This window comes from Papio anubis, chromosome 12, assembly GCF_008728515.1.
Source record: "Papio anubis isolate 15944 chromosome 12, Panubis1.0, whole genome shotgun sequence".
Taxonomy (NCBI): domain Eukaryota; kingdom Metazoa; phylum Chordata; class Mammalia; order Primates; family Cercopithecidae; genus Papio; species Papio anubis.
The window spans coordinates 68,838,672-68,866,124 of NC_044987.1; the positions used below are offsets into that span (position 1 = coordinate 68,838,672).

Consider the following 27,453-nt stretch of genomic DNA (forward strand, 5'->3'; position numbering starts at 1 on the left):
CTGCTGAGGCAAAATGTCATAAAAAGCCCCATTACTCTTTATCTGTAGACATATTACCATTTGGTATGGGTACCAGTAGACAAATAGAAGACTGTTGAATAGGATTCTTTTTTTTTTTTTTTACTGTAGCTCTTTTCCTTTGCCTTTTATACCTCTTCCTTACAGACTAGATCTGCAATGTCCAGTACGGTTGCCACTAGCCATATGTGGCACTTGAAATGTGACTAGTCCAAATTGAGATGTGCTGTAAGTAGATTTTGGAGACGTAGTACGATAAAAAGAATGTAAAATATCAATAATTTCTTATATTGATAACATCGAAATGACAATTTGGACTTACTGGGTTAAACAAAATAATTACTATTAATTTCACCTGTTTCTTTTAATTTTTTTCAGTTGGTTACTAGAAATTTTTTATTTTATTTTATTATTTTATTATATTTATTTATGTATTTTGAGATGGAGTCTTACTCTCTTGCCCAGGGTGGAGTGCAGTGGTGTGATCTTGGCTCATTGCAACCTCCACCTCCCGGGTTCAGATGTTTCTTCTGCCTCAGCCTCCCGAGTAGCTGGGATTACAGGCGTGCGCCACCACGCCCAGCTAATTTTTGTATTTTTTAATAGAGACGGGGTTTCCTCCTGTTGACCAGTCTGGTCTTGAACTCCTTACCTCCAGCAATCAACCCACCTTAGCCTCCCAAAATGCTGGGATTACAGGTTTGAGCCAACATGCCTGGTATTTTTTTTTTTTTGACACAGAGTCTTGCTCTGTCAGACTGGAGTGCAGTGGTGCGATCTTAGCTCACTGCAACCTCCGTTCAAGCCTGCTCAGTTGAAGCAGTTCTCCTGCCTCAGCCTCCCGAGTAGCTGGGACTACAGGCATGCACCACCATGCCTGGCTAATTTTTTGTATATTTAGTAGAGATGGGGTTTCACCATGCTGGCCAGGCTGGTCTCGAACTCCTGACCTTGTGATCTGCCCATTCGGCCTCCCAAAGTGCTGGGACCACAGGCATGAGCCACCACGCCTGACCCCTATTTTATTTATTTTTTTGTTTTTTGAGACTGAGTCTTGCTCTGTCGCTCAGGCTGGAGTGTAGTAGTGCAGTGTTGGCTCAAGTGAGCCTCCTGCCTTGACGTCCCAAAGTCCTGGGATTATAGGTGTGAACCAATTTACGTGGCCAGAGTTTTTTTTTTTTTTTTTTTGAGATGGCGTCTCACTCTGTCACCAGGCTGGAGTGCAGTGGCATGATCTCAGCTCACTGCAGCCTCTGCCTCCCGGGTTCAAACAATTTTCCTGCCTCAACCTCCTAAGTAGCTGGGACTACAGGCACATGCCACCACACATAGCTAATATTTGTATTTTCAGTAGATACAGGGTTTCACCATGTTGGCCAGGATGGTCTCGATCTCTTGACCTCGTGATCCGGCCGCGTCAGCCTCCCAAAGTTCTGGGATTACAGGCGTGAGCCACCGTGCCTGGCTCAGAAAATTTTTAATTACATATGTGACTTGCACTTGTGACTCATTATATTTCTCTTCATTAGTGCTGGATCGGAAGTTCATGACTTCACCATTCTCTAAAACAATTAATTACCATATTTAAGGTTGAGAACCTAGTACTTTGGTTTTTTGTGGTTTTTGTTTTTTGAGACAGGGTCTTGCTTTGTTGCCCAGGCTGGAGTGCAGTGGCCTGATCTCGGCTCATTGCAACCTCTGCCTCCTGGGTTTAACTGATTCTCCTGCCTCAGCCTCCTGAGTAGCTGGGATCACAGGCACATGCCACCATGCCCGGCTAATTTTTTATATTTTTGTTAAAGAAATATAAAAAAAAATTTTTTTGTATTTCACCATGTTGGCCAGGCTGATCACAAACTCCTGACCTCAAGTGATCCACCTGCCTCTGCCTCCCAAAGTGCTGGGATTACAGGCGTGAGTCACCATGCCCAGCCTAAACCCTGCTTTTCTAAGTCTCTATCTTTCCACCTCTAAAAGAAAGCTATTAATTAGATCGATGACTGTCTTAGGGGCAAGTTTTTTTTGTTTTTTTTTTTTTTTTGAGATGGAATCTCACTCTGTTGCCCAGGCTGGAGTGCAACGGCCTGATCTCGGCTCACTGTAGCCTCTGCCTCCTGGTTGAACTCCTGACCTCCAGTGATCTGCCCACCTCAGCCTCCCAAAGCACTAGGATTACAGGCATGAGCCACCACACCTGGCCAAAGATTTTTTAAGATAATATTTGTAGTAGTTTTTTTTTAATTCAGAGAAAGTACAAAGAAGAAAACCCAAAATGACCCATAGTCTTACTCTACACATATCTATTTTACATATTTTTAAAGATAAAAGTAATCATGTTTATGTTTAGAAAATCCAAATAGTATAGATTAGTAAAAAATAAAAAGTGAGAGATTTACTGCCTGATGATAATTATTGTTAGAAATCGACTTTGTTTTTGTTTTCTCTCTCTCTCTCCTTTTTTTTTTTTTTTTTTTTTTATGAGAAGAGTCTCGCTCTATCACCCAGGCTGGAGTAGAGTGGCACAATCTCGGCTCACTGCAACCTCTGCCTCCTGGGTTCAAGTGATTCTCATGCCTGAGCTTCCCAAGTAGCAGGAATTACAGGCTCACACCACCATGCCCAGCTAATTTTTGTATTTTTAGTAGAAACAAGGTTTTGCCATGTTGGCCAGGCTGGTCTGAACTCCTACCCTCACGTGATCCACCTGGCTCGGCCTCCCAAGGATTATAGGCAGGAGCCACCGTGCCCCGCCTTGTTTTTGTTTTTTAATCTTCCTGGCAGTGCTGATGTGTTTCATGGTTCCTTAGAAGTTCCTCTGGTGCCACACTTCTAGGATTGTTTCCTTTCTTCAAAGAGAACACGTTTTTTAAAATTCAAGTTGTTTTTATTTTATCCTCCCCCAAGAATATAGATTATTTACATCATACAAGTTAACAAATACCAGATTGTAAGTTATATCTCCCATGTGCATTAGGCCATTACAGTAAATGGGATTATAACTACTAAACCAGACAATATAATGCAATATTTATCCTCAGCCCTACTGAGTCTCTCACTCTATAATTACAGAAGCTCTGCTAGTTAGGTGCCACTAGACTACAGCATCCTGAAACCTGGTAGGTTAATAGCTTGAGCTCTAGAGCCAAACTCCTTCAGATCTCACTTCCTAGATTTTGGCCATGGGCAAGTTACATTACTTAACCCCTCTGAGTCTCATTTTTTTCTATTTGTAAATCATAGATAATATTGAATTCATTGGGTAGCCAGGGGGGCCAATTAGACAGTATGTGTAAAGCAGCCACCACAGTGCATAACATAAATGCAACTGCTCAGTAAATGCCAGTTAGCCTCTTTATTTTTGAGGTCACTTTGGAATTTAATCTTAGCTCCAGTCATGTATCTACCTCTGGAATTTGCACCTCTTTAGAATATAGTGGTCCTAGGTGCTAGTATAACTAGCACCTCCTAGATTGTTTAAGCCTAAAAGGACTTAGGTTATCTGTCTAGTATGGGCTTTTCAAGCCCTGTTTTTTGAGGTTTCAGTAGTCCTGTCAGGGACTCGCAGATCTCTGATCTACCCTCATCTGCCAAGGCCAGCAGCTCCAGTTCCTTTGTCTGTTTTACACAGTAGAATGCTGTGTAAGATTTTATCTGCCAAAGGTGTTTGACTCCTTCAAAAAAGAAAAAACATTACTGACTTAGAACAATGTGTGTGTGTTTTTGTTTTTGTTTTTGTTTTGAGACAGTCTCATCTGTCACCCAGGCTGGAGTGCAGTTGCACAATCTCGGCTCACTGCAGCCTTTGCCTCCTGGGTTCAAGCAATTCTCCTGCCTCAGCCTCCTGAGTAGCTGGGACTACAGGCACCCGCCTCCGCGCCTGGCTAATTTTTTGTATTTTTAGTAGAGACAGGGTTTCACTGTGTTAGCCAGGATGGTCTTGTGATCTGCCTGCCTCAGCCTCCCAAAGTTCTGGGATTACAGGTGTGAGCCACTGCACTCGGCGTTTTTTTTTTTTTTTTTTTTTTTTGAGATGGAGTTTCACTCTTGTCACCCAGGCCGGAGTGCAATGACGCAATCTTGGCTCACTGCAACCTCCGACTCCCAGGTTCAAGCAATTCTCCTGCCTTAGCCTCCCGAGTAGCTGGGATTACTGGTGCCCACCACCACGCCCGGCTAATTTTTGTATTTTTAGTAGAGATGGGATTTCACCATGTTGGCCAGGTTGGTCTCGAACTCCTGACCTCAGGTGATCTGCCTGCCTCGGCCTCCCAAAGTGCTGAGATTACAGGCTTGAGCCACCACACCTGGCCACAATATGTTCTTTATAGACAGGCAGATACGCCCTATGTATCTTGCACAATGTTACATGATGAATTTATGGCAGAGCTAAGGTTATGTCTTAATTCTCAGAACATACATTAAATACCAGTTAAGTCATTTTCTATACATGGTTCTTGGAAGCTGATTAATATTTCATTGGTGTTAGCTTCAAAATTGCCCTTGAGAGTTTTCCCTTGTGATGATATATCAGATTGCTGTTTCTTTGACAGAGACTGCACATATCTCATGTTACATAACCCTGAAGTACCTATTATAGTTTTGGTCTTTTAACTGAGCTTTTGAGTTATGGATTCTGTCCATTTTTGCCCCTAAAACATCTGTAGAATCAGCTATTGCTTTCTGTTCCACAGTCATTATCCTAGGTTTGTTTTTATCACTTCTTTCCTGCATATTTATGATTATACAAACTTCTTTTGGTTTCCCTACCTTATTTGTCTTTTCAATCTGTTCCCCGCCATTACTGTAGTTCTCTTTCTAAAATGCAGATAGCCAGGCATGGTAGCACGCGCCTGTAGTCCCAGCTGTTCGGGAGGCTGAGACACAAGAATTGCTTCAACCTGTGAGGCGGAGGTTGCAGTGACCTGAGATTGCACCTCTGCACTCCAGTGTGGGCAACAGAACGAGACCCTGTCTCAAAAATAATAATAATAATAATAATAAATTAATTAATTAAAACACAGAGCTGATCTTGGCTTGTCCCTTACTTAAAAATTTTTAACACCTTCCTTTGGCTTGCATTGTCTAGGCTTACTGTTCGGGGTAGCATCTATTGCTTTTCACAAACTTGGTCCTAAACTTTCATTTTCATGAAACTCATTCTATTATGTAAGCATAATACTCTCATGTTGTTTCCACTTCTTCTAGATATACTGTAAACCTTTGATCATACTGTTCCTTCTGCCTGGACAGCACTCCCCAGTCGTCTTCTTCAGCCTTCAAATTTCACCCCTAGACAGCTTGCCCTAACCTACATCTCCCTACTTTTGCATTTTGCCCTGTTAGATCTTTTCATAGACTCCTGTGATAGCAATTATTATGTTCCATTATAATCCTTCATTAATAGCACAGTTTTACTAGCTAGACTGAGAGCCCTACAAAGGCAGGAACAGTATTTTATTTATCATTTTAAGAAGTAGGTATTTAGCCAATCATTTATTAAACATTTATTATTTTACAATGTTGTGATAGGAAGTGGTAGGGAGTTGTGATGGAGGGATAGGTATAAAGGGTAGTTTATTGGAAATAGAATAAGGTATAGATACAAAGTGGGTTCTAAATAGAAAAAAAACATTTATTTGGGAATTGAGAAGGTAAATGTTAGCCTAGATTGGAGATAAAGAGCTTTGCAAGGAAACATTTCCAATAAAAAGAGAGGGAATCCTATCACACCCAAATACTCTATGCATTGAGATAAAAGCCAGAATGACTTTTTGACTGTGTCTTCCTGGCCTTTTATTTTTCCAACTACTGTATACTGTAGGTCATTGCTATTTTTGTAGTTTTCTTTCCAGAGGTTTCTTTTGTTAGTTGGGTGTTTGTACAGGTATTCATCCTACTGCACTTCGTGAGAATGCCTTTAAGAGAGGTCTGTTTTGGGTAATTAGATAGTAGTGGAAATAATTCTGTTGGACACTGCCCTTACTAATAATTCTCATAGCATGCCAAATGCTAGTGACTTCAGCTGGCTTAGAAATACGAAACCTTGCTGTTATCACCCATGTCCCCACCCCACAGGCACACATTCAGAAACCTCAGTAGTTCTCCCTAAACTGAATTTTCTGACCCTTATTTTACTACTGTAAGTTCTTAAAGTCTCCACTATAGACATTAAGAATAGGAGCAAAAACAAGTACATTTTTGGAAAAAATTTCCAATACTCATCATTGGTTAGGAATTCAACATTGTTTCCTTGGCTTAACTAAATTAGATGCCAAATTCCTGGTATATGTTTCATACCAGAAATGAAGCTCCTAATAAATTGTCTTAGGAGGAAGCAATAGAAGAACAGAAAAGATTCAGATATGAGTCTTTCAGGGATTATTTGCTGCTGCTACCTAGTCTGAAAGTGTGAGCAGCTGGGCTTAGTTTGACAGATGTGGAAAGGTGGTAAGCACTTTCATTTCATAGTGCTCTTAGAGAGGAGGGGAAGAGAACAGGAAGAAGAGTCCTTTTCTCTTAATTTGGAGTCTTTCGTCAGTTGAAATCTGCCTTTACAAATCATATAAAGCCTGATGTCAATTCTACTAAAATAAAGCTCTACACTTATATGTGTATTTAAAAAACACTGGGCTGGGCATGTGGCCCACATCTGTAATCCAAACACTTTGGGAGGCTGAGGCAGGAGGATTGCTTGAGGCCAGGAGTTCAAGACCAGCCTAGACAACATGACAAGACTCCATCTGTACAATTTTTTTTTTTTTTTTTGAAAACAAACTGAGCGTGGTGGTACACACCTGTTGTCCTAACTACATGGGAGGCTAGGCAAGAGGATCACTTGAGCCCAGGAGTTGGAGGGTGCAGTGAGCTGTGATTGTGCCACTGTACTCTAGCCTGAGCGACAGAGTGAGACCCCATCTCTAAAATAAATAAATAAAAAATACTGAATGGAAATAGACCAAGAAGTTGACAATGGTTTTCTCTGGATGGTGGAATTATAACACGCTTGAGCTTTTTTTTTTCTTTTTTCTTTTTTTTTTTTTTTTTGAGACAGGGTCTCATTTATTATCCAGGCTGGAGGGCAGTGGAACAATCTTGGCTCACTGTTGCCTCAACCTCCTGGGTTCAAGTAATCCTCCTGCCTCAGCCCCTCAAGTAGCTGGGATGACAGGCACACACCACTATGCCCAGCTAATTTTTGTATTTTTTTGTAGAAATGGGGTTTTGCCATGTTGCCCAGACTGGTCTCCAACTCCTGGGCTCAAGTGATCCACCTGCCTCAATCTCTCAGAAGTGCTGGGATTACAGATGTGAGCTACCGTGCCTGGTTGAACTTTTTGTTCTTCACTATGGTATCCAGATTCCTCCAGAGTATATGTGTTGCTGTTACAATACATGAAAAAAATTATAATGAAGTTATTAAAATAATAGCTAATTTTTAAAGGGTTCATAGAGGCTCTTCTGTTTTCATGAGAAGTAAACAGAAACTGATTTTTTTGAGACAGGATCTCATTCTGACGCCCAAGCTGGAGTGCAGTGGGGCGATCATAGCTTACTGCAGCCTTGATCTCCCAAGGCTCAGGTGATCCTCCCACCTCAGCCTCCCAAGTAGCTGGGACCACAGGTACACACCACCACACCCAGCTAGTTTTTTATCTTTTGCAGAGATGGGGGTTCCCCCATGTTTCCCATGCCGGTCTCAAACTCCTGGGTTCAAACGATCCTCCCACCTTGGCCTCCTAAAGTGTTGGAATTATAGGCATGAACCACTGCATTTGGCCTAGGAAACTTTTTTGTTCTAATAATATTTGATTTCCATTTCTTATAGTTTTATTAAGATATATTTCACATACTAGCTGGGCAAAGTGTTACATGCCTGTAGTTCCAGCTATTCAGGAAGCTGAGACAGGAGGATTCCTTGAACCCAAGAACTTGAGTCTAGTGTGGACAACATAGCAAGACTCCAATTTCTTAAAACAAGAAAAAGATATATTTTACATACTTTTTTTTTTTTTTAAATTTTTGAGACAGGGTCTCGCTTTGTCACTGTAATTTTATCTATTTTATTTCTGTATTTTTTGTTTATTAAGACAGGTGTCAGCTGGGCATGGTGGCTCACACCCCTAATCCCAGCACTTTGGGAGGCCAAGGCAGGCAGATCACAAGGTCAGGAGATCGAGACCATCCTGGCTAACACGGTGAAACCCCGTCTCTAGTAAAAATACAAAAAAAATTAGCTGGGCATGGTGGCGGGCACCTGTAGTCCCAGCTAGTTGGGAGGCTAAGGCAGGAGAATGACATGAACCCTGGAGGCGGAGCTTGCAGTGAGCCGAGATTGTGCCACTACACTCCAGCCTGGGCGACAGAGCGAGACTCCGTCTCAAAAAAAAGAAAGACAGGTGTCTCACTCTGTCACCCAGGATGGAGTGCAGTGGCACAAACACAGCTTGCTGCAGCCTAACCTCCTGGACTTGAACAATCCTCTCACCTCAGTCCTGAGTAGCTGGAATTATAGGCAGGTGCCACCATGCACAGCTGATGTTTTTGCGTTTTTTGTAGAAATGGGGTTTCACCATTCGCCCAGGATAGTCTCGAGCTCCTGATCTCAAATGATCTGCCTTTCTTGGCCTCCAAAAGTGCTGGGATTATAGGCTTGAGCCACTGTGCCCAGCCTACATACTATTTATTTATTGATTTATTTAGTTTTGTTTGTTTGAGATGGAGTTTTGCTCTTATTGCCCAGGCTGAAGTGCAATAGCATGATCTTAGCTCAGTGCAACCTCTACCTCCTGGGTTCAAGTGATTCTCCTGCCTCAGCCTTCCAAGTGGCTGAGATTACAGGCATTCGCCACCACACCTAGCTAATTTTTTTTTTTTTTTTTTTTTTTTTTTGAGACGGAGTCTCGCTCTGTCTCCCAGGCTGGAGTGCGGTGGCGCGATCTCCACTCACTGCAAGCTCCGCCTCCCGGGTTCACGCCATTCTCCTGCCTCAGCCTCCCTGTGGCTGGGACTACAGGCGCCCACCACCACGCCCGGCTAATTTTTGTATTTTTAGTAGAGACGGGGTTTCACCGTGTTAGTCAGGATGGTCTCGATCTCCTGACCTCGTGATCCGCCCATCTCGGCGTCCCAAAGTGCTGGGATTACAGGCATGAGCCACCGCGCCCGGCCTTTTTTTTTTTTTTGAGACGGAGGCTTGCTCCTTTCCCAGGCTGGAGTGCAGTGGCTTGATCTCGGCTCACTGCATCTTCTGCCTCCCACGTTCAAGCGAGTCTCCTGCCGCTGTCTCCCTCGTAGCTGGAATTATAAGCACATGCCACAACGCCCACCTATTTTTTGTAATTTTTAGTAGAGACAGGGTTTCACTGTGTTGGCTAGGCTGGTCTGGAACTCCCAACCTCAGGTGAATTCGCCTACCTTGGCCTCCCAGAGTGCTGGGATTACAGTTGTGAGCCACTGCACCCAGCCCTAATTTTGTATTTTTAGTAGAGACAGGGTTTCACTGTGTTTGTCAGACTGGTCTCGAACTCGACCTCAGGTGATCCACCCACCTTGGCATCCCAAAGTGTTGAGATTACAGGCCTGAGCCACCGTGCCTGGCACAGCCTACATACTTAAATTTACCCATTTAGAGTATACAGCTTAGTGGTTTTTAGTAAATTCAGAAAATTGAACAGTTACCACAATCTTAATTTTAGAACTTTAAAAATACCCCTAAAAAGAAAAATTTCTTGTAATTCTGTTCATATATTTTAGTGGTGTGAATCCTTTTATAAATCTTACGACATTTTCAGGGTGAACCTAGCACTGTGAGTTATGAAGGCATATAAGACATAGTTCTTGACTTCAAGTAACTGATAGACTAATAGGGAAGAGAAGGAAATATAAATATCTTTACAACAAGACAGTGTGAAGGTCAAGTTTCATACCAGTGATATAAGCTAAATATCACAGGTTTGCTGAGGAAGTGAAGAATCATCTGTGTTTGGAATGATGAGAACAGGCCTCATGGAAGTAGGGAGATGGAATTTTCTAGACAGAAAAGATGTAGAATTACATTATTCTTTGTATAGGCACTTTTCAGTCTATAATGAACATTTCCCTTTTGCCCATTGGGAATTATGCATACTTTTTTTTTTTTTTTTGAGACGGAATCTCACTCTGTCTCCAGGCTGGAGTGCAGTGGCGTGATCTCGGCTCTCTGCAACCTCCGCCTCCTGGGTTCAAGCGATTCTTCTGCCTCAGCCTCCCGAGTAGCCTGGACTATAGGCCTGTGCACCTCCACGCCCAGCTAATTTTTGTATTTTTAGTAGAGATGGGGTTTCACCATGTTGGCCAGGATGTTCTCGATCTCTTGACCTCATGACACGCCCACCTTGGCCTCACAAAGTGCTGGGATTACAGGCGTGAGCCACTGCACCTGGCCTATGCATACTTTTATACAAATATTTTATCAGCAGATCTACCTTCGTTCAGAAAATTATGGTCTGCAACGTTTAATAGACATACCACAGTATGGGGATGACCAAATAAATAGCTTGTAATTTAACAATTACACTGAGATCTCTCCTGCTTGTTTTTTAGTTGATTTATATTACAAGGAAAAGTCAAAGTCTTTCTATATTCTTGTCACCTAATGCAGGGTATTTCTCAATTCCCCCACTGTTATTCTAGCCTCTATAACTCCTCCTTTCTCTCCCCTTACCATTCTGGGATGTGTGTAATTGTAGTAGGTCATTACCCAGAATTATGTGCCATGTGTGACAGTCTGCAGAGATAGGATGTTGCAACACTATCACCACATGGCCCACAGAGTAGAAAGTCATTCTTCAATTTTTATGATACCCTAATTTCTATTTTAAAAAGTCTTTAAAAATCAGTGTTTGGATTTTTATGGTATTACATCCCAGAAAAATGATCTTCTAATGAATATAAGTGCAGAGTAGTAATTTTTTTGTATGGATTGTAATGTTTCCTATAGGTGACTCAGATGATCTAATTCCCCCCTTTCTCATTGCTTTTGAAATTGAAAACACTTCTGACATTGTTTTTAGGACACAGGTTCTAAAAAAAGCAGGTAGACGGATCACTTGAGTATATCAAGGAATACCTGCATCCAATGAAGATGCTACTTAGGTTGATTTTCTAGAGTGGGAATAATCTGTGAGCTCCAGCTGTGTATTTCTGTGACTCTCCTTTTGACTGCTGTACTTTCAGAGTCACTGAATTCAGCCGTGCAATGGAATTAATGTGACTGACTTAGGGTGAGAATCCTAATAAAGTGATGACCTGAGATTGGAAACCCACATAACAGTTTTATCTTTTTTATTCTGAAAATCATAATTTGTCTATTTTATTTCTGTATTATTGATGGATTGATTGAGACAGGTCTCACTCTGTCACCCAGGCTGGAGTGCAGTGGTACAATCACAGTGCACTGCAGCCTTGACCTCCCTGGGCTCAGGTGATCCTCCCACCCCAGCTTCCCAAGTGCCTGGAAACCACAGATGCACCACTACACCTGGGTAACTTTTTAATATTTTTTTTATATAGAGACAGGGTTTTGCCGTGTTGCCCAGGCTGGTCTTGAACTCCTGGGCTCAAATGATCCGCCTACCTCTGCCTCCCCATGTGCTAGGATTACTGGCATGAGCCACTGTGCCTGGCTTAAGTAATTTAAATGATACTATTTGTTTTATTTAGATTGTTTTACAAGGACATGCTGCAAGAGTAACTGCTAAATCTCAGCAGAGTGGAGAGAAGGCATTTCGATGTGAATATGATGGATGTGGAAAATTATATACAACAGCTCATCATCTCAAGGTATATATAAAAGAAATGTTCTATCTGGTTATGAGAATACCTAGGATATTAAATACTAAGATCATATTTTTGTGTAATTCAGATGCCACTGTTTTGTCCCCATTATCAAGATACTGGGACTTGGTCACACTCATACACAGACATGTAAAAACCTATGCAGACTTTAGAGACTGTTAATTTTTTGAGGGCTTGGACTGTGTTTTTTTCATCTCTGTATTCCTGGTGTCCAGGATACTACCTGGCACATGGTAGGTACTCTATGTATTTGAATATATGTTGTCAAGTATGAAATCCATATAATTATATGAGAGATATGTGTGTAGTCACACATCTCTGTTAATTCACTGAAATCTAGCAAAAGTTGGTATTAATTTGTCTTTTAAATATTTGGGCTAAGGCCGGGTGCAGTGGCTCACGCCTGTAATCCCAATACTTTGGGAGGCCGAGGTGGGTGGATCACCTGAGATCAGGAGTTCGAGACCAGCCTGGCCACATGGTGAAACCCTGTCTCTACTAAAAGTACAAAATTAGCTGGGCGCGGTGGCAGGCGCCTGTAATCCCAGCTACTCGGGAGGCTGAGACAGGAGAATTGCTTGAACCCGGGAGGCAGAGGTTGCAGTGAACCAAGATTGCACCACTGCACTCCAGCCTGGGCAGCAAAAAGCGAAACTCCATCTCAAAAAAATAATAATAAATACATAAATATTTGGGCTAAGTATTATTATTTCACTTGTTGCTATATGTAACAGAATATACCATGACTCAATAATAGCTAAGATTTGTTAAAGAACTTCCAATGTGTCACGAAGTGTGCACTTAGCATATCTGGAATAGTGACCCTAGGGCCCATCTTCACTATTTATCAGTAACCTTGACATGTTAGTTGACCTCTTAGTACCTCATTTTCCTCATCTATAAAATTGGATCCTAAGAGTTGTCTCCCTCTCAGAGTGGTTGTAAAAATTAAATAAATTAATACCATACACATAAAGTACTAAAAAGAGTGGCCTGATGTGGTAAATGTTCAGTAAATGTTAGCCATTGTCATTGTTACTCATTTGTCACAGCATCCCTCTATGGTAGATGCTATTGTGTCCCTACTTTTCAGAGAGGCCTTTGAGGCTTAGAGAAGGCAAGTGCCCATGTCCACACCACTGGGCAGTGGTGGATCCTTGCCTCAGATCCAGGCCCCTCTAGCAGCAGCCTCCACACTCTTAACCTTACGTTGTGTAGCCTCTCCCAGCCCCCTGCTTCTAGTTTCTCATCATGTGTATGTTTCATGCAAACACCTTTGACCACTCGAGAAAGCTCACGCCTCAAACGTTCCTGTTCCCTACTTAAAATATTATTAGTAGGTACCTCTTAATATTTAACATTTAGGTCTATATTGAGAACTATTGGGCTATCGTTTTTGTGAAGTTACCTTTTTTATAAGGAAAAAAAAGCATACAACAAAATCATTTAGCAGTGTGGGAAAAAGTAGGTCTGTGTTGCAACCATATTCCTGAGGAATAGGTAAAGGAAATAGAATCATGCCTGCATTTTAATCACAGGTCCATGAGAGGTCACACACAGGAGATCGGCCTTATCAGTGTGAGCATGCAGGCTGTGGGAAGGCATTTGCAACAGGTAAAAGTATGAATTTTGTTTTTTTCTTGGTTCTAATTAGGGGTCAAGTAGAGATAGGCTAGTGGAAGGAACTGACCCCTTGGCTGTGTCTGAATCTGCAGAAGCACATGATCAGTTCTTCAGTCTCTCTCATAACTGCCTTTTGTCCTGCTTGCTCTAGACCCCTCTCTGTTCTTTTCTTCACTGACCTGTCTCTGCCTGCTGTGTTTTTTCCTTCCTTCCTTCCTTCCTTCCTTCTTTCCTTCCTTCCTTCCTTCCTTCCTTCCTTCCTTCCTTCCTTCCTTCCTTCCTTCCCTTCTTCCTTCCTTCCTCCCTCCCTCCTCCCCTCCCTCCCTCCCCTCCCTCTCTCCCCTTCCCACAGTTTCTCTGTAAGCTCAGTTTGGTGTGTGAATCTTGGCTCACTGCAACCTCCTGCCTCCCAGGTTCAAACAGGCCCTAGTGCCTCAGTCTCCCAAGTGGCTAGGATTTGTGCATTTTAATGCCACAATGCTCTATTTTGTGTTTTTACTAGTATTAGAGATGGGGTTTCACTATGTTGGCCAGGCTGCTCTCAAACTCCTGGTCTCAAGTATTCCGTCCGTCTTGGCCTCCCAAAGTGTTGGGATTACAGGTGTGAGCCACTGCACCCGGCCTGCCTGCTGTGTTTGATACTTTTCACTCCTCCACATTCTGTTTATTTTAGCAGGAAAATAAAAGCCAAGCTTTAAAGGCTGCCATAGACTCTAACATCAGGACAGGCCTTAGCAATGGGATGAGACCTCTGCATCCAGCAGGGCCGGGACTGGCACCAGGCCTCCTGACTTCCATTCTTCATTCCATGTCTTGATTCTACTTTGAGCTTTTGGAGTATGAGAACATCTGATAAAAGTGAAGCACTCGCCGGGCGCGGTGGCTCACACCTGTAATCCCAGCACTTTGGGAGGCTGAGGCGGGTGGATCACAAGGTCAGGAGATCGAGACCATCCTGGCTAACACGGTGAAACCCCGTCTCTACTAAAAATACAAAAAATTAGCCGGGTGTGGTGGTGGGCACCTGTGGTCCCAGCTACTCAGGAGGTTGAGGCAGGAGAATGGCGTGAACCCGGGAGGCGGAGCTTGCAGTGAGCTGAGATCGCACCACTGCACTCCAGCCTGGGTGACAGAGCAAGACTCTGTCTCAAAAAACAAAACAAAACAAAACAAAACTGAAGCACTTTAGAAAAGAAACACACAGCCTCTTCTAGACAGAAATGAAACTATTGAATTTTTAGGATGGCAGTCCTGAGCTGTGATACTTTTGTACATTTTTTTGTTTGTTTGTTTTTGAGATGAAATCTCAGTCTGTTGCTGGAGTGCAGTGGCGTGATCTCGGCTCACCGCAACCTCCGCTCCTGGGTTCAAGCGATTCTCCTGTCTCAGCCTCCCAAGTAGCCGGGACTACAGGCATGCACCACCACACCCGGATAATTTTTTGTATTTTTAGTAGAGACGGAGTTTCACCATGTTGGCCAGGCTGGGCTGGAACTCCTGACTTCAGGTGATACGCCCGCCTTGGTCTCCCAGAGTGCTGGGGGTACAGGTGTTAGCCACCGTGCCTGGCCCTTTTGTACATTTTAAATAGTTATTCAGTGTATTTGCCTAATATTTTATACTTGGTATTGACTATATTTTTCAGTGACTTAATCTCAGTGTGCACGTTTAGAGGAATATTGTGTAATGACATTTCTTTTAATTTTTTCTTAAAGGTTATGGATTAAAAAGTCACGTCAGAACTCATACAGGAGAAAAGCCATATCGGTGTTCAGAAGATAATTGTACTAAATCTTTCAAAACTTCAGGAGATCTACAGAAACACATCAGAACTCATACAGGTACTAGTGGAAACAGAGTGTCATATTAGGCCAGGAATTCTTAAATCTGCAGGGAGGGGACTTGAGGAAGGAGTCTCTGGAAGAGTTTCAGGAAGTCAGTATCAAGGACCTCTCTTAAAACCCTGAAATTCCATATGACTTGCTGTTTGTGCATGTCTGCTGCTTTTCAGGATGAGGTCCCATAGCTCTGTTAGATTCTCAGAAGGGTCTATGTCCCAGAAAGGATTAACAGTGGCCCTAGACCACGAACTCTCTCAGGTTTTAGGAGTTGTCTGGGCAACAAGTTTATTTACCTAGGATTACACATCTAATTAGCAGCCGATCTGAGACAGAACCTAAGGCACCCAGTTGTTTTCCTGCATTAAGCAGCTGCTAAAGAAAGTGTCTGAACCCCAACAGCCTCACAGAAAGGAAGACTCATTACTTTTTGTGATCATTTCTCTTTAAATTTTATCTTATTTTCCTAAATAGTACTTTATTCTTATCTCCCCGACCATCTCCTCTCCTCCTTATACTTGATTACTTGTGGAGTTGGTATTAATAAGGTAAATATTTGCTTTGGATTGGAGCTAAAAAAAGTTCAGCAGCTATTGATAAGAGATGCTATTATAAGCTGTTGACTAAATAATGCAGCATTAAGGTAATTTAGTTTGGGATTTTAGTATAGATGTTTTAAACATGATGTGATAGCTGTGTCCCCATATGTGGAAATATATGAAATAGTTTAGCTAATTTCCATGTAGGATTCCTGCAGCTATTAATGTTTAACCTGCAACTCAAGTGTGACCCCAAATTGGCTTTACTTTACAACATTGAGGAACAGAACTGTAGGTCCCTGCTTCCATCTCATTCATGCACTTTTTTTTTTATTGTATCAGAGGTGAGTATTTCCAAGCTCCCATAAATTCTACTTGAATTTGCAAATAAAACCAACTTGTTATATAAAAGCTATATCAAACCAATAATCTAGTTCTATAAATATTGATTTAAAAACGTCAGAATTGTGATTTATTTCATTGTATTCATTTGTCAAACCACATGTTCATATAACAGCTTTAAAATCATGATGTTTTCATTGGTATAGTGTGGGATTGAGTAAGGGGCATAAGGACTTCTGTAACAAATACAGAAGATTTCAGTGCAAAAACAAAGCAGGATGTTACAGAATCAGAGTAGTAATACAGTGAAAATTATTCTAGAACAGTTGATTCCCTATCATTAGCATGTCAGAGCTGGGAATACTTTAGAGGTCATCTAGATCCAAGAGAAAAAGACTTGCCTAAGATAAACTCTTTGTTTTCCTTAGGCTGACATAGTGAATAAAACTTACTAAAGATAGGATCAAAGATTCCTGCTCCTTTTAAAATGATTTCATACTTAAGGGGAGAAATCTTTTGGAATGCTTTGCACCAATAGGGAAATCATAATTTCATTTGACCAAAAGAAAAACAACAAACTAGCCAGGCATGGTGGCATGTGCCTGTGGTCTCAGCTACCTGGGAGGCTGAGGTGTGAGGATTGCTTGAGGGTAGGAGTTCGAGGCTGCAGTGTGCAACCGTCGTGCCTGTGAAGAGCCACTCCATTCCAGCCTGAGCAACGCAGTGAGACTCCGTCTGTTAAAAAAATTTAACATCCTTACTATATATAGATAAATATCTGTATCTGTCTACATAAAGAGATATTTTTTTCCCTTCCCCAGAAGTTGTTTGCCTAATTTGAGCTCGTCCTAGAAAAGGGTACATGGGAATCAAAAGCAAAGGCTACTTCTTGCTTGACAATTTAAAGGCCTTTTGTGTTCCAAGATTGTATAAAGCAAATATGAAGGAAAGAAACATAATTGGTAAAGCAGATTTTTTTTTTTTTTGAGACAGTGTCTCACTTCAGTGCCTAGGCTGGTGTGCAGTGGCACAGTCACAGCTCACTACAGCCTTGACTTCTCGTGCTCAGGTGATCCCCCGTCTCACCCTCCCGAGTAGCTGGGACTACCAGTGTGCACCACCACACCCAGCTAAATTTTTGTATTTTTTTTGTAGAGATGGAGTTTCGCCATGTTGCTCAGGCTGGTCTTGAACTCCTGAGCTCAAGTGATCAGCTTGCCTTAGCCTCTCAAAGTGCTGGGATTGCAGGCATGCACTACTGTGCCTGGCCAGACTTTTTATAAACTTAGATAATGAGAGTAGTAGTAGTATGTCCAGCAGGTGTTTTTGACATATGTGCTAGGCGCTAGATTTTCTTTTCTTTTTTTTTTTTTTTTTTTTTTTCTGGTTCATTAACACAAGTGTTTATTGAACACCTACTATTTCCTGACACAGTTAATATTAGGCATTATCTTGTTGAACATTAGTTAAAACACCTTTTTTTTTTTTTTTCTCGAGACAAGAGTCTTGCTCTGTCACCCAGGCTGGAGTACAATGGCACGATCTCGGCTGACTGCAGCCTCCGCCTCTTGAGTTCAAGCAATTCTCCCACCTCAGCCTCCCGAGTAACTGGGATTATAGGCACCCACCACCACGCCGGACTAATTTTTTGTATTTTTAGTAGAGACAGGGTTTCACCATGTTGACCAGGCTGGTCAAAACACCATATTTTTAAAGAGCAAAATTTTTTTTCCTGCAAGATATTGTAGAATAAATCAAGTAGGATACAAGCTTTTAGGAAATTCTGGGTTTGTTCTAATTTAATTCATGTTCCTGACTGTACTTTTCTTTTATATTTCTTATGTTTTTCTCTCTGCTTTTCTCAGCTCATTTTTTGCCTACCTGGATGATTCCATCTTGGAGAACTATGTAATCAGTGATTAGTTTTGAATACCATTCCCAGTTTCTTATGTAAATTTAAGTTTGGAGTGGAAGATGCTGTTTCCCCAACTCCCCGCCAAAAAAAAATGCCGAAAGGGAAGTTCAGCACCAGAAGGCTAGAGTCTTGAGCATGATCCTAGGCAGGATTGAAGGATAAGACATTTCAATCTTCTATATATTTTTGCACCATTTAATGTATTACCCTTTATATTTGCAGGAGAAAGGCCCTTTAAGTGTCCCTTCGAAGGCTGCGGTCGGTCCTTTACAACATCAAATATCAGAAAAGTGCATGTTAGGACACACACAGGAGAAAGACCTTATTACTGCACAGAGCCAGGATGTGGGAGGGCATTTGCCAGTGCAACAAATTATAAAAACCACGTGAGGATACACACAGGTAACAATCTCTGATCTTTTGGTCTTTTATCATTCAAGGCTTGTAACTCCTGCCTCTTCCAGAAACCATTTCCAACTAATCTCTTCCTTCCTTTCTATCACTTGGCATGGTGGAAGGAGATTAAGCAACTTAAAAAAGTTTCACCTTAACATTCATACATTCATTTATCCAACAAACAGTTATTGAGTATCTCCTGCCAGCCATCAAACAGAGAGAGAGAGATAAGACATTGCCAAGGGCAGGCTACTTGGGAAGAGATAGTAGACATACAGTTGCTGCAGTGTCTCCCATTATATGGACAAGATGCTGTGGGAGCAGAGAGGGGGGCAGTCACTTCTGCAGGAGTGGGAGAAGCATTTTGGGAAGGCTTTCTGGGGGAAATTCGGCATACAGACTCAATCCTGAAGTTTACCACATAGGAGAGAAGGGTATTCCTGGCAGGGGAAATGTCATGGGGAAAGGCACAAAGGTATGAAAAAGCATGATACTTAGTGGTTCCATATGACAGGAGCATCAAGTACATGTAGAAGATTTGTACAAGGTGAGTTCTGAGAGGTAGCCAGAGGCCTTGCGTATTGTGCTGTCACAGTTAAGGTACCTCCTAAACCTTTTTTTTTTTTTTGAGATGGAGTTTCGCTCTTGTTGCCCAGGCTGGAGTGCAATGGCGCAATCTCGGCTCACTGCAACCTCCGCCTCCCAGGTTCAAGTGATTCTCCTGCCTCAGCCTCCCTAGTAGCTGGGATTACAGGCATGTGCCACACGCCCGTCTAATTTTGTATTTTTAGTAGAGACGGGGTTTCTCCATGTTGGTCAGGCTGGTCTCAAACTCCTGACCTTGTGATCCTCCCATCTCGGCCTCCCAAAGTGCTGGGATTACAGGTGTGAGCCACCACACCTGGCCAAAGCATCTTTTTATGTATTTATTAGTCGTGTATATCTTCTTTGGAGAAATGTCTATTCAAATCCTTTGCCCATTTTAAAAATTGGGTTGTGTCTTTATTACTGAGTTGTATAACTTTAATTCTGGATCTAAGTCTCTTACTAGATATGAGTTACAGATATTTTCTTTCATTCTGTGGCTGGTTTTTTTTTTCTCTTGATGATATCGTTTGCAGTATAGAAGCTTTTAATTTTAATCCTCCATTTTGTGGATATAGTTTTGGTGGGTGAGAATGGAATGGCAAATGTGAGAGTAAGGCAGGATATGCATTAGTTTTATAAGACAAATTTTAATTATTGTTTTATTACTGGTATTAAGAGTAAACTTTTGTTAATTCAAAATTAAAATACTTTTTTCTTTAAGACGGAGTCTCGCCCTGTCACCCAATGTGGAGTGCAATGGCATGATCTAGGCTCACTGCAACCTCCGCCTCCTGGGTTCAAGCTATTCTCCTGCCTCAGCCTCCCGAGTAGCTGGGACTACAGGCGCACACCACCACACCCAGCTAATTTTTGTATTTTTAGTAGAGTCGGGGTTTCACCATGTTGGCCAGGATGGTCTCCATCTCCTGACATTGTGATCCGCCCACCTTAGCCTCCCAAAGCACTAGGATTACAGGTGTGAGCCACTGTGCCCGGCCAAAATACTTTTTTTTTTTTTTTTTCTGAGACGGCGTCTCGCTCTGTCACTCAGGCTGGAGTGCAGTGTCATGACCTCAGCTCACTGCATCCTCTGCCTCCTGGGTTCAAGCAATTCTCCTGCCTCAGCCTCCCAAGTAGCTCGGATTACAGGCCCCTGCCACCACACCTGGCTAATTTTTGTATTTTTAGTAGAGACAGGGTTTCACCATGTGGGCCAGGCTGATCTTGAACTCTGACCTCAGGTGATCCACCCGCCTTGGCCTCCCAAAGTGCTGGGATTATAGGCATGAACCACCACTCCCAGCCCTGATACTCAATTTTTGTGTGCTATACATAAACATGTACCTACAAATGAGTTCACTTACTGTTAAATAATTATGGCCAGGCGTGGTGGCTCACACCATTGCACTCCAGCCTAGGTGACAGAGCGAGACTCCGTCTCAAAAAGAAAAGAAAAAAGTAATGGAATACAGACTAATTATCTGAAAGCTAGCCATTCAACACATTTTATGGGCAAATTAGCATTCAATAAGAGAGATGCCTACATTAAGTTTGGCCATACCAATATCTTTGGAACATTTAGGTAGAGCAATGCTCTCAAATGAGGCTGCATAAATCAGTCTTTAAAATAGACTGATAGACTGATTTTCCAGATCCTGTCTGCAAAGATTCTGACATAATTGGACTGGGGTGAGGCCCAGGCATCAGGATGTATTAAAAACTCCCCAGGTCTTTTAGTAGACTGTTTGAGAATAATTGGAGTAGAGACAGTCAGTATGCAGTTATAAATGTTGGTCTGACCTAAGAGGTAGTTGTGGGCTGGAAGAAAAGATTGGCTAATGATCAAGTAACTGCTACAATAACTGGTCACAATATCTAGTAGAGTGTAAAGATTCAGTCCTGAGAAATGCAGTCCTTCCCCCCCCCCCCCCCCGCAAGGCTAGTCAGATGACCCAGTTGAGGCAGGCTATGCAACTAGCCAGTAAGGGAGCTCAAAAGCTCAATCCAAATCCTTTTGCCTGCTGGCTGTGGTTTGGTGCCACCTAGTGGCAGTTTCTGCTCCAGCCTAAATATCAATTGGGGGCTGATTTTTCCAAGTTGAGATTGGCTGCCCTTTCTCTTGCCCTCACCACATCTCAACAACCATCCACCAAAATAAGAACATTAACCTGCCTGCTTTGAGAATGGGAACTGGGCAGAGGACAGGAAGCAATCGCCAATTACGTTATGTATAAGACTTATGTTCCAGTACATTAGTGTAATATCTTATTATTTTGGGTGGGTTTAGTGTGTTTAGAACCACTGGGAAAGGTGCAGTTACCCAAGGAATGTGTCAAATGAGAATAAATCAGGACATGTATATGTATACACACTTTCATATGTACATTTTAAAAATCTGAATTCACACCAATACCTCCAATTCCATTTCACCACAGGGTTCTTCTTTTTTATTCTTCCCCCATTCCATATTTGTATTCTCCCTTTTCCACAGCTGGAGCCCTTACTTCCAGCAGCATTTGAAATATTTACTCATTTGCTCAGTGTTTTATTCCAACTAAAATAGTTTCAGAATCTCTTCACCCATACCACTACAGTAAACAAGCCTACTGCAGACGAGCTGAATATTTGTTTGCAATTCTTCCCCTCACCCTCACCACTGAGCCCAAGACTGAGGGCATAAGTCAAATACTGTGTAAATGAGCTACCTTAATTAATTTATTTGTTCCCCCACCCCAACCCCTTCAGTGTAGTTAAAAGTATTCATTTCAACAATTAGGTTAATTTGTTCCAGTTTGCTTTCAGTTTTAGGTCCGTATACCACCACATTTTAGCACTGTCTAGATATTTTGTGATACGAAGTAATATTAATTTTGTTTACATATTTTTTAAGCAGGAACACATCTTTTAGGTATACAGTCTGAAAGAAAAAGAGTGTTACCTGGAACTGTTTCAGAATAATCCTGGTCAGGAAGAAGGGGGAAATGGGTAGTAAATATAAGAAACAATATTGGTCATGAATTGATAGTTGAAGCTGGATGATTGGTACATAGGGTACTATTTCTCTATACTTCTGTGTATATTTGAAATTTTCTGTAATAAAAAGTCCTAAAAATATATGTACTGCCTATAATGTTCTCAAGCTGTTTCATGGGACAAAAATTTAAGTATTTACTTCCCTGTGTATTGCCTGCTTGCTCTTAGTAAATACTCAGTAGCTTTTGATTGGATGCAAGAAGTCAGGTTAAGTTAAATGAAACATGTATGTCCTTTCAGATGTATTGACATATCTAACTAGGTTTAATAGACTTTTAAATAAAATCCTTTTTTATTATCTTTATAAAATTCTTAGGAAGCTGCGTAAGTTACAGTAATAATAGCATTTATTATTGTCATTATTAATAGAGTATCACTAACAGTATCTAGGTTATCTAATTATGGGAAACAATAAATTACAGTTTCATTAAAGTTAAACTGGGCAACATCTCCATCCTTTTCTCATTCCTTGAGATTAAAGGGAACCTGGTGTTGATGCATGGAGACAGCACTAAGGATGCATACTACCTTTTGAGTCAAGTCAAAACCATAGTTAGGGAATCTTTTCTTGTGTGCTGCCTCATGGTGGGATGAGGAGGGATTTGGCAATTATTTATTTTTAGAGGTATTTTACCCCCTGGGGATGAAGTATGGAATGATTATGCCTACATATGTAAAAGTTGAACTTTTTGTTGGTGCTGTCTTTAGGGGAAAAGCCATATGTTTGTACAGTTCCTGGGTGTGACAAAAGGTTTACAGAATATTCCAGTTTGTACAAACATCATGTTGTCCACACTCATTCCAAACCTTACAACTGTAACCACTGTGGGAAGACATACAAGCAGATCTCCACGCTGGCCATGCACAAACGGACAGCCCACAACGACACTGAGCCCATCGAGGAGGAGCAGGAAGCCTTCTTTGAGCCACCCCCAGGTGAGAGTTTTGTCTGTTATATTTTGTTTCTGAGTTTGAGAATCAACAGTTATTAACATAATTTATGATTCATAGCATTTTCTCAAATCATAATGTGTCAGTCATATAATCACACAAACACAATTCACAGCTGCAGTAAGTGCTATTGAAGAAAAGTATGTGGTGCTCTGGGATGTATAGAAGGGAACGTTAGTCTGGGAGGTCAAGGAAGGAATTTTTAGAGAGATCTGGAGGTTGAATAGAGGTTAACTGGGTGAAGAAGCAGAGGTTGCTGGGAAGGGAAGCAGGAAGCAAAGGCAAGAGAATGTTCCAAATAGAGAGAATGGCACATGCAGAGAGCCAGGAGGTTGGAGAGACCAAAGTAAATTGGAGATACTGGATGAAGCCTGGCCAGTAGGGCAGTACTGCCTGGGAAGGTGGTGAAACAAGACTGGAGAGTGAGGCAGGGGCAGCCAGACTGTTTGGGTCCATTAAGGATGTTGCTCTTAATCGTAACAGTAGAGAAGTACTCCCAAATAACTCATCATTGATTCAGGTGCTATTAAGTATGTTATTGTAAGAGACAAAATTATTTGTTTCAGTAAACTCTTGGAAAAATATTTTAGAGAATTACATTGAATTATTTCAGGTAAATAAGCATAGGTAAGTAGGTAAAAGGAAGTAGGTTCTTCTAAAACACAAAGCAAGTTGTCTTATAGTTTCACTGAGTACTTCTAAAATGAAGTAAATTTGAAAATTAAGAGATGGCATCTTTTCTCATTTTTAACAACTGATATTGAAGCATTGAAAAACATTTAGGTGGAAAAAGTTTGTTGAAGAATAAGGGAAAGAACAAGTCATCTGCTCAGATGATTCCTTGTAGTCCTGATTTGTCTTTTCAGGTATTTGTTAGGTGATGGTAGGAGAATAGCAATTCCATCAGTCTTCATGGTGATTATTTTCTAGCCAAAACACTGTAAGTGTGCATGGTTAGATATTACATCAATTGGGGAGATACTGGTCAAAGAGTACAGAGTTTCAGTTAGTAGGGGATAAGTACCATAGATCTGCACAGCATGTGACTACAAGTTAATAATAATGTACTGTATATTTGACAATTGCTAAGAGAAAGGAAGTAAATAAGATACTACAACAACTGCTGAATCTTTTCAGTTAGAAAGCAGGCTTTAATGATATCAGACTTAAGTTTGCAAGACTCTTTTTTTATTTTTTAACCTTCCTCAAGTCTCTTCCTTAAATGTTGATATTTCAGATGATCAGAAGTTCCTATATTCTTTTTTTTTTTTTTTCTTTTTGAGACAGAGTCTCGCTGTGTTGCCCAGGCTGGAGTGCAGTGGTGCAATCCCAGCTCACTGCAAGCTTCGCCTCCCAGGTTCATGCCATTCTCCTGCCTCACCCTCCCAAGCAGCTGGGACTACAGGCGCCCGCCACCAAGCCCGGCTAATTTTTTGTGTTTTTAGTAGAGACAGCGTTTCACCGTGTTAGCCAGGATGTTCTCGATCTCCTGACCTCATGATCCGCCCACCTCGCCCTCCCAAAGTGCTGGGATTATAGGCATGAGCCACTACGCCTGGCCTGGAAGTTCCTATATTCTAGAAAATAGTCTATAATATAATAATATACATTTTATTTTCAAAAAAAAAAAAAAACTAGGATTGCTTTTCAAAGTATAGGGATGGATTTCTGTTTTCTCTCACATGGTTCCCTGGGTTTTGTAACCTATTGGAATAATGGTATATAAATAGCTGTGAAACAGAACAAAAAGAAATGAAGTAATGTCTGTCATGGAAATTACACCTTGATGACTGTAGCCATATGAGTGCATGGATTAACCATTGACTTGAGAAGTCCTCTTAGATTAGCATATTAAGTCCTTTGAGGGGGAAACATTTTTTTTGCTCTCTTTCTGACCTCATGGGAGGTGGAAAATGATGAAAGACAGAGGGACCAGGAATCTTCCTGGTTGACAGTTATAGCAGTAATGAACTGTTGAAATTGCTGTTTACTTGCTGGTTCTTTATGAAATAAAGAAGTGATGGAGTTTCCTTTTGTGTCACTAAATTATTAACCATACCTCAGATAATATGCCATACATTGTCTTTACACAGTGAGGTCATTGTGTACTGATGCCTTGCAATCAATCACTTGTGCTAAAGACCAAGTTTAGTATCAGTGAGTGTGTTTACAAACCGTTCTGGCTTTGTGGTTAATGTTTATGAAAATGAAAATAGTCTTAACCACTTTTAACAGCCTCTTTTTTTTTTTTTTGAGATGGAGTTTCGCTCTTGTTGCCCAGGCTGGAGTGCAATGGTGCAATCTCATCTCACCACAACCTCTGCCTCCCGGGTTCAAGTGATTCTCCTGCCTCAGCCTCCCGAGTAGCTGGGATTACAGGCATATGCCACCAGGCCTGGGTCATTTTGTATTTTTGTTTGTTTTTGTTTTTGAGACAGAGTCTCACTCTGTTGCCCAGGCTGGAGTGCAGTGGCGCGATCTCGGCTCACTGCAAGCTCTGCCTCCTAGGTTCACACCATTCTCCTGCCTCAGCCTCCTGAGTAGCTGAGACTACAGGCACCTGCCACCACGCCCGGCTAATTTTTTTTTTATTTTTAGTAGAGATGGGGTTTCACTGTGTTACCCAGGATGGTCTCGATCTCTTGACCTCATGATCCACCCACCTTGGCCTCCCAAAGTGCTGGGATTACAGGCGTGAGCCACCCTGCCTGGCCTTAATTTTGTATTTTTAATAGAGATGTGGTTTCTCCATGTTGGTCAGACTGGTCTCAAACTCCCAACCTCAGGTAATCTGCCCGCCGTGGCCTCCCAAAGTGCTGGGATTACAGGTGTGAGCCACCGTGCCTGGCCTTTAGCAGCTTCTTAAGTGAATGCGAGAACTTAGTGCATACTTGCTGTATTTGAAGGGTTATTTGCTAGTCTTCCTGTACAGTTCCTCCCCTCCCTGCCCGTAATACACATGCAGTATCAAGTAGTTACTCCAACTAAGAGAATAAAACAGGTCCCTAAAAATCAGAGCATTTAAATATGATACAGAAAAGTTTTTTGTTTGGTCTGCTTTGATGTGGTTTGCCTTTGCAAAAGTGGAGGTGGAGGAATTGGAAGGAGGTCCTGGAAGCCATTTTTATGACTTAGAATATGATATATGTACATTTTAATTTATATAATTTTTTCTTTAATATTTAAAATATCCTATTTTCTAAACAAATTGGTTGGTTGGTCAAATAAATGATTGATTTGTTTTAAACAGGTCAAGGTGAAGATGTTCTTAAAGGGTCCCAGATTACGTATGTCACAGGTGTAGAAGGGGACGACGTCGTTTCTACACAAGTAGCCACAGTAACCCAATCTGGGCTGAGTCAACAAGTTACACTCATATCCCAAGATGGAACTCAGCATGTAAGTATCAATCAAAAGCCAAACAAATTAAATCTTTCTGTGAACCTGGGCTTGAAAGGCAGGCTGGCTCCCCATTGAGGAAAACTTTGAAATATCAGGGCACAAAGTTTGGAAACCCTGAGGTTTTCCAGTAGTCTGCTTAAAGAGACTATGTGCAGAGAGATGAGGAGAAAGAGAATGTTTGTGACTGCAGAATCCAAATGGTATTCTTGGTGTAGCTCAAAGGTGAGATGATAAAGGTCAGCCACAGAGAGGCTGAGGTCTTGAAAAGTACTGGATCCATGTGAAACACAGCTCAGAAAAGGGATAGGATTTGGTGGCTGATTAGATCCAGGAGGTGAGATTGAAAAAACAAAGATTTGGCTGAGGTGATCAGCATATGGTGGCACCATTAAGAGATCAGGAATCATGAGAGTTCACTCAACTAGCTTCACAGAGTCGATAGAATAAGTATGTTGATTTCCCCCAGAAAAAGTGCAGTGTAATGGTTCTCTGATAGTCAAACTTGTTATTATTTTCTAGATGTTACTAGCCTAAAATAATTCCACCTTCATTCCATTTTTAAGCTCTAGCAAAGGCCGTCTCAATACCTGGTGGAAATATGCACAATGTGCTGCTTTTACCCTTCTGTGTCTGCCTCTTTCATGAGAATGCTCTCCTTACCCATCTCTCTTAGGGTTTAATGATTAATCTGCCGTTTTGATACTCAGGATTCAAAAGTACAAAGCTCTTACACCATCTCATTTATCTCCTTCCTCATTTTGACGTCACTAATTTCACACTATACTCTTTGTCCTCTGACTGGTATGCAAGATTATTAACCAAGTTTTAATTCTGCATCAGCCTTAACACTTTCTTGAATTAGATCATCACATACAGAGGTCCTCTGGAGGTTGTTTTATCTAACCTCCCTCTTCCCTATACACGAAAAATTCCCACTATAGCAGGTCTGAAATAGCCACTACTGAGAAACCCC

The 27,453-nt window shown here is 41.5% G+C and overlaps 1 protein-coding gene across 10 annotated transcripts in view; it reads left to right on the forward strand.

The window, feature by feature from the left end:
* ZNF143 (zinc finger protein 143) overlaps positions 1 to 27,453 on the forward strand; it is a 62,915-nt gene that overhangs the window by 20,553 nt on the left and 14,909 nt on the right. For all 10 annotated transcript variants that reach the window (XM_009186618.4, XM_021926098.2, XM_009186620.4 and 7 more), the window contains 6 exons: positions 11,719 to 11,838; positions 13,392 to 13,467; positions 15,192 to 15,317; positions 18,333 to 18,512; positions 22,836 to 23,063; positions 26,329 to 26,477. In XM_009186618.4, the coding sequence (XP_009184882.2) occupies positions 11,719 to 11,838; positions 13,392 to 13,467; positions 15,192 to 15,317; positions 18,333 to 18,512; positions 22,836 to 23,063; positions 26,329 to 26,477 (879 nt within the window). The remainder of the gene's footprint in view (positions 1 to 11,718; positions 11,839 to 13,391; positions 13,468 to 15,191; positions 15,318 to 18,332; positions 18,513 to 22,835; positions 23,064 to 26,328; positions 26,478 to 27,453) is intronic.